This window comes from Callospermophilus lateralis, chromosome 2 (genome assembly GCF_048772815.1).
Source record: "Callospermophilus lateralis isolate mCalLat2 chromosome 2, mCalLat2.hap1, whole genome shotgun sequence".
Taxonomy (NCBI): domain Eukaryota; kingdom Metazoa; phylum Chordata; class Mammalia; order Rodentia; family Sciuridae; genus Callospermophilus; species Callospermophilus lateralis.
The window spans coordinates 9678347-9691218 of NC_135306.1; the positions used below are offsets into that span (position 1 = coordinate 9678347).

The 12872-nt window shown below is 35.3% G+C and overlaps 1 protein-coding gene across 1 annotated transcript in view; it reads left to right on the plus strand.

Annotated features, from left to right (window-relative positions):
* The window catches only part of Ppp6c (protein phosphatase 6 catalytic subunit), a 35239-nt gene that overhangs the window by 19574 nt on the left and 2793 nt on the right, over nt 1–12872 (plus strand). The window contains exons 3-6 of the mRNA XM_076845487.1: nt 5134–5199; nt 6428–6569; nt 11548–11627; nt 12147–12356. Of these exons, the coding sequence (XP_076701602.1) occupies nt 5134–5199; nt 6428–6569; nt 11548–11627; nt 12147–12356 (498 nt within the window). The remainder of the gene's footprint in view (nt 1–5133; nt 5200–6427; nt 6570–11547; nt 11628–12146; nt 12357–12872) is intronic.

Below are 12872 nucleotides of genomic sequence, written 5' to 3' on the forward strand. Positions count from 1 at the left end.
TTCTCTTATACTTGATTCCTAAAAATAATTGCTAATCAAAACTATGGGATTTGAGCTTCTGAACAGCTACTGACAAATTAAGTCAGATGTAGGATATATCCTTTGGGTCTTGCACAGTTGCCTAACCCCTTGGGCCAGTTTAAGAATTGCAAGATTCAGTTGAGTATGAATGAACATGTTTGCAATAAGTAGTGCTGACAAACCTTGAATCAGTGTAATCCAGGAAGGAGATTACAGACTTCAGAATTAGACACAGTTTGACTTTGGCTGCATACTATTTAAGAAGCCACATCAGCTAGCACACAGATTCCTTAAGTGTGACCTACAGACCCTTTGCAGGTGGTCCAGAAGTAATGGAGGGTAAAATTGTTGGTGCCTCAGCAAGAAATGAGAGAGTGGCACTGGACTCTGCTGGCTGTCATTATTATCTTCACCAGCATACATGTACAGTAAAATAAAATATCAATTTATGCATGTCCTTGATGAAGCAAGAAGTATTGATTTTATTAACTCTCAACCTTTGAATGTGTACATCTTTAGGCTTTGCTGTATGATATAGTGGGAAGTATGCAGAAAGCGTATTTGCTACATACTGAGGAAAGATGATTTTACTCAAGGCAAAGTACTTGTGTACTCTTTTTGTTCTTTTTGGTTTTTGAGTATATATGTTTTACTGAAAAAAATCATTCATAAATTAACATAAAAATGTACAAACACATGAATTAATGACAGAACTATTTCAGTGAAAAATATTTTTAAAAACATCTTTAGATTTCATTGCAGAAATGTACCCCTAGCACCTCTTAAAACATAAGAGCAAGCTCAAAAAAATGTTGTGCAGTTCTTTTTTAATCGCACACTGGTTTTTACTTAATAGATCAAATGACAGACTATGGTTATTCAGACTTGGTTATTTGGCAGCCATTTTTGCAGAAGTGAAGAGAGTAAGTTTAGTCATTTCAAAGGAAGCAATTGACTATGTTTGTTGCCAATGACAATATTTGAATTTATTTATGAGAAATTGGAGTTTTAGAGAATTTGAGTGTGCTATCCTGAAGCTCACAGTTTCTGATACTTTTAAAGATTTTCTTGATGACATAAGTTGAAATGTGTTTGAACTTGTGATCTTTCTGCCTCAGCTTTCCAAGGCACTGGGATTACAGATGTGCCCCAACCATCATGTGCCTGGCAATGACAAGTGGTGATATTAACAAATGTAGTGTAGGGTTTTTGTTGTTGTTGTTGATGTTGTTTTTGGTACTAGGGATTTGAATCTAGAGGTGGTTAACTACTGAGCCTTATGCCCAGTCCCCCTCTTTTTAAATTTTTTTTTTTTTAAGTTATGGATGAACATGATATCTTTATTTATTTATATGTGGTGCTGAGGATCAAACCCAGTGCCTCACTCATGCTAAGTAAGCACTTTACCACTGAGCCACAATCCCAGCCCCATGCCCAGCCCTTTTTAGTTTTTGAGAGAGGGTCTTGCTAAGTTGCTGAGGCTGGCTTGAACTAGTGATCCTCATGCCTCATCTTCCCAAGTCATTGGAATTACAGGCATGTGCTACAGTTGGGCCAAATGTAGTTTTTTGAAGATATTTAATGAAATGTTATTTCCGTCTTCCAAATGACCAGTGTAAGCATTCATTGAAAGCTTAAGCGATGCCAATCTAACAGTGTATGAATATACCACTACAGCCAAGTGATGGTATGTTTTCAGATTCATTTAGAGATGGTTTTAGTTTCCACATTGTGATTAATTTTATTAAGCTGCCATTTGTTGAATTTTGGTATAATATTAAAAGAAAATACACAATTATCTGAAAATGTTAGCAAATACTTCTCCCTTCTGTAACTACATATTTGTGTGAAGCTGGATTTTCTTCATATACCTTATTAATTAGTATGTCCCAACAGATTGTAGAGGCAGGTCTCATTAAATAGCTAATTTTGGAAAACACAGTTTACTTTTATTAAAACATTACAATTCAATGGGCTATTTATTTATTTATTGTGGTACTATGGATGGAACCCAGAGCTGCTCTACCACTGAACTACATTGTCGGCCATTTTATTTTAGAGACAGGGCCTCACCCAAGCTGGTCTGGTACTTGCAATTCTCTTACCTCCCCCTCCTTAGTTACTGAGATTACAGGAGTGTACCATCATGCCTACCTAAGGGTTTTTCTCATTATCAGTTTTATTTCTAACATGTTATGTATCAATTTGTATTGGCTACATAAATGAAAGCTTTTTTCGGGACCTCTACATTTTAAGACTATGAATAAGTCTTAGAAACAGAAAGCTTAAGAAGTACTGAACTGGGGCTGGGTTTGTGGTTCAGTGGTGGAGTACTCACCTGGCATGTGTGAGGCATTGAGTTCAATCCTCAGCACCACATAAAAATAAATAAATGAAATAAAATTTTTTGTGTTTATTGATAACTATAAAAAAGAAAAAAAAAGTACTAAGCTGCTTGGCTGTTTTCTTGCCTCTGATGATGGAATAAAATTTGCTTCTTGCTATTATTTTTGGTTTAAAATGAGAATGTTTATAGTGTGTCAAAGATATGAAAATCATAGTTTATTTGTGAAATGATGAGATAGGCTTCCAGTAATATGGGATGAAGGTTATTGTCTGCAAGTGTTCACACTAAATATTCATTATATTAATGAAGTTTGGAAAAAACTTAAAATATGGGGTAAGAATTGTGGGTCACAGAAACAAAATATTTAATTACCTATTATATAGAAGGTAAATGGAAACTTAGAAAGCTTTTGTTCAGGACAGGTTTCTTCTCCCCCACCCCAATAGCTTTCATATATTTATTTATAGTTTTTTTTTAATGTGGTGCTGAGGATTGAACCCAGTGCCTCATGCATGTGAGGCAAGCACTCAACCACTGAGCTACCACCCTAACCCCCAGGAACAGGTTTCTAAAAACATCAATAGAAAAGTTTAACAACACTCTCCCTGCTGAGGTAGTATGGATCGAACCCAGGGGCACTCTACCATTGAGCAATATACTTAGTCCTTTTTATTCTTAATTTTGAGACAGTCTTGCTAAGTTTCCTAGGCTGACGTGGAACTTGCAATCCACCTGCCTTGGCCTCCCAAATTGCTGGGATTCAAGCTTGGGCCTCTGTGCCTGGATTTCTCAATACTTTTATGAAAGCAACTGACTCATAAAATTTACCATATTCCCTTTCTTACACTGGGCATGCACATATTCACTGTTTTACATAGTAAAATTCACATTTTAGACTTAGCTTTGTGTTCCATATTTTTCCTTAATCATTTTTCCATTTTGCTTTATAGTTTTCATCATAATTCCTATTCATGACTGTATAAAGTCCTTGAGTTGGTAGATCATAATTAGAATATTCCTTTATGTTAGTCATGAAGGTTATTTCTTTTGATTATAAGTGATGTCATTAAAATATATTTACATAGCATTTGATATATATTTTTTCCCCTTTAGTATGTTGTCATAGAAGTAGAATTACTAGGCCAGAGTTGTGGACATGTTAATAGGCTTTGGAATGTTTCAACAGATTGTTTTCTAAAAAGTTGAGCCTGGTGTAATGGTGCATTGGAGGATTGCTTGAGCCCAGGAGTTCACAGTTGCCTGGGCAATGTAGCAAAGCATTGTCTCAAAAAAAAAAAAAAAAAAAAAAAACATAATAAATATTTACTATAAGAAGTTATATATATGTGTAAGGTTTACTGTTTTTATGTGATACATGGTATACAAACTATGTATGCTTCTGTAGGCTGGGAAGTATATTCCTTATATAGAGAGGGACTCCACATAGTAGAAAGGAACAGTAAATATTTTGAACAAATAATTATATACCATTTGACTGAGTTAAGTGGTTGTTTATTTACTTACTAATTTTAAGATGACAAATTTTATATTCCTGGAAGTTTATTTTTAAAAATCTGAACAGTGAGCACTGTAGACTTATGAAACATTATAGATGTTTAAATTTCAGTTTTGTTCAATGGTCTATGATTTCTGTACTGTTTTAAGTGTTACAAGGTTAAGAGATAATCTTGCTCTTGAGTGTAAAGGATATTGGGTTGAAAATTATTAGTTGTATTGGTACAAAATGTTATAATCAATTCACTTACTGCAAAATCCTTTTATCAGAAAAAATGTGAGGTTTTCTATATAAATTAGAATTAGGATAATCTAGTTGACAGAAGTTTCCCAAATACACAGTTTGTCTATTACCAATTTTCAGTCAAATAGAATATAGTGAAATATGTAATTCTTTTTTACTTGTTATTGAGAAGATTATTCATGGCTGTGAACCTAGAAAGTACACAACTCTAATAATAGTTGTCCAGGAAGGTAGTTCCATCTGCTTTACATGACACTGTGAAGTATAACATAAATTTGTTTTTTTGGGGAAAAAAAAAAGTTCTTCCCATTTGTCTCTTTATTTTTTATCTAATTAAAGTGGATGCTCCATATTGGCAGAGTGCTTAAGATTAGCTTTTTGAGAAGTTAGGTAACTAATAAATTATTTCAACATTCTTAGATGAAGATGTATGAAACAAATTTGTGAGGGAGGCCTATATATTAATGATCTCGGATGACTTTATGGTAATTGTGAGTTTTGTGTAGGGTTTTTTGGTTTGTTTGACAAGGCTTGGAAATTGTGTACTTGGCAGTTTGGCTTGTACTTCGTTGTTGTTGTTGGGTTGTTTTTTTTTTTTTTTTTTTTTGTACCAGGGATTGAACTCAGGGGCACTCAACCACTGAGCCACATTCCCAGCCCTATTTTGTATTTTATTTAGAGACAGGATCTCACTGAGTTGTTTAGCGCCTTGCTGCTGCTGAGGCTGGCTTTGAACTCATGATTCTTGTGTCTCAGCCTCCCAAGCTGCTGGGATCACAGGCATGCGCCACTGTACCCGGCCTTGATTTATGCTTTATTTCTTCTTACAAATGTAAATATTTAGAATCCTCTTAATTAATAATTTTTTCCACCTTTTTTATTGGTACGTTATAGTTGTATACAATGATGGGATTTATTGTTACAAATACTGCTTCAATATTCTCAATTTATTATTTTACTCCTTACTAGGAACTTATAACCAGCATATTTTGCCTTTCTTTTATAGTTTTATGACCTTTGTGAACTATTCAGAACTGGAGGTCAGGTTCCTGACACAAACTACATATTTATGGTATGTAAACACCAGTAAAATTAAGGGCTTATTTAAAATGGAAAGGATCTGACTTATTGCATGTAAATTGCATAACTGCATTTTCTTGTGACAGCTTCTATTTAAATACATGAAAAGATGATTCTGTATTTATCTAAATTTTGCTTTATCTTCTAGTTGAGAACTGCTTTTTGTAAACCACTGTACATATGGGGCTGAGTTGTAGCTGTCATAACAGGCAGAAAAATAGCCTAGAACCACTGGTTTTAGTCATCATCTTCAACTACCATTATTTTATCAAACTTTTTGAGCATTCATTTTCTCTTACTAATGTATGAGTAGAGGGATATACACAAATATGGTTTTGTGTTCTGTACTTTTCCTAATATACATTTGCTTCCATGGTTTGTGTTTGCTTAATTATCTTTTTCAGTATAATGTTATTGTTGAATTTTTACTGAATCCTTATTTTATATCATTTCTTCTGGAAATTTCTGGGTCATCTTTGTATTCTCTTAGCTGTTTTCCTATTGGTGTCATATTTGCCCAAGTTGGACATTAATGGGAAGTTTAAATAATGTGTCATCATCATGTGTGGTCATTAGATACCAGTACAGCCTAGGATGATACTTGTTTTTGCATACAAAACAAAACAGTTTTTAAGTAGACAACTCTTTGGATACAATTGAAGTTGATTTTTATTTTTTTAATTTTTTTTTAAGAGAGACAGAGAGAGAGAGAGAGAGAGAATTTTTTAAAATATTTATTTATTTTTTTTTGGTTTTCGGTGGACACAACATCTTTGTATGTGGTGCTGAGGATCCAACCCGGGCTGCATGCATGCGAGGCGAGCACGCTACTGCTTGAGCTACATCCCCAGCCCCTTGAAGTTGATTTTTAAAATTAAAAATTAATTAAAACAATTTTTACTCAGACATGACCATTTACTAACATCTACTAAGGTAGTTAAGAAAGGATGAAAAAATGATGGTTTTACAGGGAAAATCCTTGAGAAAATTGGACAGCAAATTTCTGTAGGCCTCTTCTTGAATAAGTGAGGCAGAAATATTTAGGAGAATCAGCTTTTACTTCCATTTGAATTTTTTGCAGACACAATTTCCAAATGATTTTGTGTATAACTCTTCATTGTTATTAAGGACTATGTCTCTGAGTGTGTACATTTTGATATAATTTTAAAAAACTTTTGTGGCTACTGTGTTGTTTGTAACTGTGAATTTTTACTTTACAGGGTGATTTTGTAGACAGAGGTTACTATAGTTTGGAGACCTTCACTTATCTTCTTGCACTAAAGGCTAAATGGCCTGATCGTATTACACTTTTACGAGGAAATCATGAGAGTAGACAGATAACACAGGTGTATGGATTTTATGGTAAGACCATTTATTTCACTGATTCTGAATATTATTTCACTTTTGGAAAAAAAGCTACAGGAGTCATACATGTGCTTCCCCCCATCCCCCCTTTACTTTCTTACTCCTTAACTTTCCCATTTCCCCCAGTCAACTGAAAATTTTGTAATAGAGAGAAGACCTCTGTTAAATTTTTGGTGTATACATTTTTCTGAATCAGTGTGAGGGTGCAGTCTTAAGTTGGCCTCATTTGGATCACCCAGTTGCTTGTTAAAAATGTAGATTGCTGGGCTGGGGATTTGGCTCAAGTGGTAGTGCACTCGCCTTCGCCTGGCATGCGCAGGGCACTGGGTTCGATCCTCAGCACTACATAAAAATAAAATAAAGATATTGTGTCCACCTAAAACTAAAAAATAAATTAAAAAAAAATATACATAGATTGCTGGGCTCAGTGGTAGAGAGCTTGCCTAGCAGATGTGAGGCACTCGGTTTGATCCTCAGTGCCACTAAAAAATAAGTAAATAAAATAAAGGTATTAATAAAAAAAACCCCAATAAAATGAAAAAAATATATAGCTTGCTGGGTTCCATGTCAAGCTTAATCATCAAAATCTTTTGCAGTAGGAACCTAGAATCTACTAATGGTTTGAGGGCTCACTTTTTTTTTTTTTTAGTTATATTTTATTTATTTTTTTTAATGTGGCTTTCAGCCACATTTTGATATTAAGAAATTTGAAAATATTAATTTCAGAACCTTTAAGTCTTAGATTTCATAGACACATGTATATGTATATATATTTTTTTCGTTTGTTTTTGTAGTGTTGGGATTGAACCCAGGCCTTGCATGTGCTTGACAAGCACTCTACAACTGAGCTACATCCCCAGATCTTATTTTAATTATTATATGTATTTCATATATGCGTATATAATATATATGTTTTAGTTCTAAATAGTTATTATATTTTGAATTATCTTAAGTTTGTTGTTGTTGTTTTGAATTTTTTTGATAGTGGGGATTGAACCCAGGGCCTAAAACTTAGTAGTCAAATATTTTGCCACTGAGCTACATAGCCAGCCCTTTTAATTTTTTTTTGTACTGGCAATTGAACTCAGGGACACTCAATCACATCCCCCTCCCTATTTTGTATTTTTATTTAGAGACACTTAGTTGATTAGTGCCTTATTGTTGCTGAGGCTGGCTTTGAACCCGTGATCCTCCTGTGTCAGCCTCCTGAGCCATGGGAGTTACAGGCGTGAGCCACCACACTGGGCTCAAAAATTTTTATGTTTGACACAGGATCCTGTTGCCTATGCTGGCCTCAAACTTGTAATTCTCCTGCCTCAACCTTCCTAGTAGCTGGAATTACAAGCATATACCACCATGCCTGGCTTCTAAATAATGTTTTAATATTAATCATAAAATTAAACGACTAATATTTATCTCCTTTATATGACTTTTCTTAATATTTATTTTTTAGTTGTAGATGGGCATATGCCTTTATTTTATTTTTGTATGTTGCTGAGGATGGAACCCAGTGCCTCATGCATGCTAGGCCAGCACTCTACCACTGAGCCACAACCCCATTCCCTACATGACTAATTTTGATATTTCATTTAAACATACCCTATACTATTTGAATAAAAGTTAACGAGTCTTTTGTGAAATAATCAACAATTTGGAATGTGTTAGGTCAGTAAAGCAAGACTAATATAAATTCTGAGGAATATATTATTAGATGATTTCATTATTGTGTGGACATCATTATTAAGATTGACTACTGAGACCAGATGTGGTGGCACATGCCTGTAATCCCAGAGGTTTGGGAGGCTGAGGTAGAGGATCGAAAGTTCAAAGTCACCTTCAGCAACTTAGCAAGGCCCTGAGCAACTTAGACCCTGTCTCAAAATATAAAAGAAGGCTGGGGATGTGACTAGTGATTAAGCACCTCTGGGTTCAATCCCTAGTGCCCCCACCCCCACCCCTTGCCCCTGCCAAACAAAAAGATGGCTACTGAGTAGAAGTTGATATAATCTTATCAGACTATAGTTGCATATGTGGTCTTGTGTATAACTCTGTGTGTGTGTGTATACACACATACACATAATACATAAAATGTAATGTTATATATAAGGCTAGTAAACATAACACATATAAGACTCATGTTGTATATAATATAAAGTTGTATACTTTATATTATCCCTCCTTATCTGAAATACTTGGGACCAGAAGTGTTTTAGATTTCAAATTTTTTGGATCTTGAATATTTATATATACATAATGGGACAAAATCTTAGGAATGAGACCCAAATCTAAACCCAGAATTCATTTACATTTTGTGTATACTTTATACACATAGACTGAAGGTAATTTTATGGGATATAGGTTGAGCATCCAAAATCCAAAAGTCTGAAATTTAAAATCATTAACTCTAAGATCTGAAACTTTTAGTGCTATCATGACACTCAAAAGTGTCAGATTTGGGGGGCTCGGGATGTGGCTCAAGCGGTAGCGCGCTCACCTTGCATGCGTGCGGCCCAGGTTCGATCCCCAGCACCACATACAAACAAAGATGTTGTGTCTGCCGAAAACTAAAAAAATAAATATTAAAAAAAAAAAAAGTGTCAGATTTGGGAGTGTTTTGAATTCCAAATTTTCAGATCAGGGATGTTCAACCAGTAAACTCTATTCAAATATTCCAAAATTGAAAAAGGAAAAAAAAAAAAGACTACAAAATCTGAAACATTTTTGTTTCTAAACTTTTTTTTTTTTGGTGCTGGGATTATATTCAGGGGTACTTTACTGCTGAGCTATATCCCTAGCCCTTTTTACTTTTTTATTTTGACATAGATTCTGAGGCTGGCCTCAAACTTGGGATCCTTCTGTCTCACTCCCTAGTTGCAGAGATTCCAGTTATGTGCCTCTTCCAGCTTATTCCAAGCATTTCTGATAAGGCCTACCAAACCTGTATTTTTATGCACCTTTTTTTTTTTTTTTTTTTTGTGGTGGGGAGCAGATACTGGGGATTGAACTCGGGGGCACTCGACCACTGAGCCACATCCCCAGCCCTATTTTATTTAAAACAGAGTGTCACTGCATTGCTTAGTACCTCGCCTTTGCTGAGGTTGGCTTTGAACTTGTGATCCTCCTGCCTCAGCCTCCTGAGCCTCTGGGATTACAGTTGTGCACCACTGCACTTGACTATGTTCATGTTTTGAGACCTGTCATGTGAGGCCCAATGTGGAATTTTCAAAAAGTCTGGGATTTTTAGAGTATTTAAGATTTCAGATTTTTAAATTAGGGGTGTTCTATCTGTATATATATTTATATATCTGTGTAATATATATGTAAGACCATTTACATATACATACACACATACACATCTCATATATATATATATATATATATATATATATATATATATATATATACACACACACATACATACACATATATATGTATGAGACAATTGTATATATGTGTGTGCATATATATGTATAGATGTAAAATTGTGCTGTAGAACCTGACTAGTGTTCATCAACGTAGGGCAAAAGAGTTTAGGGAAAAAGGGAGGGGAGGACATGTTAGTCAACATGTTTTGTCTGAGGAAAATGACAGCATAGTCTGCTATTTAACTTTTTTGTTTCCAGAGCTATGTTCATCTAGTGGGTTCTATGGTTTTGTTTCATAAAAGGAAGTCCAGTAGCTCCTCGGGAAGGAGATAATTTGAATGGTCATGGAATTTACTTAAATCTGGTGTTACTTTATACCCCGTTAACTACGTAGAAGTATATACCCTGTTAACTACATAGATTTTAACATTGAGTTAAAGTCATATATGGCTATTATTTATATTGGCTGCTCAGTTCACACTGATGAACATACACTGGGCAATTTTATGAACTTTGTTTGAAGATTAAAAATACATGGCTCCTTGCTGCAAACTGATCTCCATGGTAGAGCTCTCTCATGATAAGTTTGCATAAGTATCTTACTTTACATAGATAAATTAGGAAATTATGAGGATTGACCATAAACCGCAGGCTTCTGTTTTGTATCATTTTCAGCTGCACTTAAGGAAATAGTGGTATGTCTATTTTTATTTCAAAATTAAGGTAGAAGCCAGCCGTGCACAGTAGTGTATACCTGTAATCCCAGAGGCTCAGGAGCCTGAAACAAGAGGATCGCAAGTTCAGAACCAGCCTCAGCAAAAAGTGAGGTGCTAGGCAACTCAGTGAGACCCCGTCTGTAAATAAAATATACAAAATAGAGCTGGGGATGTGGCTTAGTGGCTGAATGCCCCTGAGTTCAATCCCTGGTCCCTCCCCCAGCCGAAAAAATTAAAGTAGAAGCTAAACAGCAGAACTTCTCTGGTGTTACTTAAAAGAAAAGAGGTATATACCCTGTTAATTACATAGACATGAGAATGGTCAACTGGGAATATGTGAGGACCTGATTGATAGTTTGTCTCTAGTGATGACTACAGATGTACCTACTGTATGTCAGGTACTCAGTTGCACAGTTTAAAATCTCAGGAAAGATAACTTATGCCATTGAAGTGTTGAGATAGCAATTCCTCATGTTCATATAAATAAAGGTCCTATAATTTGTTTGATTATCTCCTGGCGTAAGTCCCATTAAATAAATGCATCTATTTGATGAATTGCCTCATATTAACATAACTGCCCAGTGCATGTATTTTGGATGGCATAAAATTAATAGTTAGCTTTCTGATGATAGCATTTTGGCTAATTTAGCTACTTAGGGCCATTCCTGGAGTGAAAAGCAGAACCCTTTCCTCAGGACATGTATATTTAGACACTAGTCTTCTTTTAGCTCTCTGAGGAGGGCCTATTTGGGTTAAATATGTTTCATAATTTTCTGTCCTAGTCTAAGCCAAATTTCTGTTCTACTGAATGCTGCTCCCTCCAGTATTAGATATATTGTTTATTTTTATTGGCAGATTCAGAACTTCATTAATTATACTGTTTTTTTTTCACAGATGAGTGCCAAACCAAATATGGAAATGCTAATGCTTGGAGATACTGTACCAAAGTTTTTGATATGCTCACAGTAGCAGCTGTAAGTTTGCATGATTCGTCTTAAAACTTGTCAGGCACAGTGATGCATGCCTGTAATCCCAGTAACTCTGGAGCCTTCAGCAGGGGAAATTCAAGGCCATCTTTGGCGATTCAGCAAGACCCTGTCTCAAAATACAAAAGCCAACCAAACAAAAATACCTGGTGATATTATTCAGCGGTAAAATGCCTCTAGGTTCAATTCCCTAGTACCATTCTCTCTCCCTCTTCCTCTTTCCCTCTCTGTCCAACCCTCCCTCTCTTCCTACCTCTACCTCTCTTCTCTCTCTTCTTTCTCTCTCTCTCTCTCTTTCTCTCTCTCTCTCTCTCTCTCACACACACACACACACACAGTCACACACAAAAATGATCTTAAAAAGGTATTTTTCTGTCAGTAATACATTGCATTTTCTTATCTAATTGTCATATCAATTATATTGATGACCTTAGCAACAATTGAAGAATTTAGATATGACTGAGTTTATTATTATACATTTAATCCTTTATTATTCTCCTTTGCTAGTTAATAGATGAACAGATTTTGTGTGTTCATGGTGGCTTATCTCCTGATATCAAAACACTGGATCAAATTCGAACCATTGAACGGAATCAAGAAATTCCTCATAAAGGAGCCTTTTGTGACCTGGTTTGGTCAGATCCTGAAGATGTGGATACTTGGGCAATCAGTCCTCGAGGAGCAGGTTGGCTTTTTGGAGCAAAGGTCACAAATGAGGTAAAGCCCATGTTTTTGGAAAAGTAGTTTGTTGGTTGCTAAAAGAACTGTTATTTGGTGGCCCAAATAACAAATCTGTAGTATACTTAAACTATGGTGGTTGTGGATATAAAATTTTTAGTTCAGTTTATTCATTTATGTGTTTCCTTAATGGTTAAGCCTGTAATCTCAATGACTAGGGAGGCTGAGAAACAGGAGGATGACAGATTTGAGGCCAGCCTTGCAAACTTACTGAGACCCTGCCTCAAAATAAAAATGGCTGGAGATGTAGCTCAGTGACAGAGCATCCCAGGGTTCAATTCCAAGTACTGCCAATTAAAAAAAAATAGTAGCTGGGACTAAAGTGTGGACCACTGCAACTAGCTCAGAAACATCAGCAAATTAATTATATGGCCATGTAGTTTCTATAATTCTGTGACTGAATCAGGCCAGAACGACTCTGTTTGCCTGTATTTGTCAAAATTATTGAGGATAATTATATTCTCAACTGATTACAAATACATGATGGGTACCAAA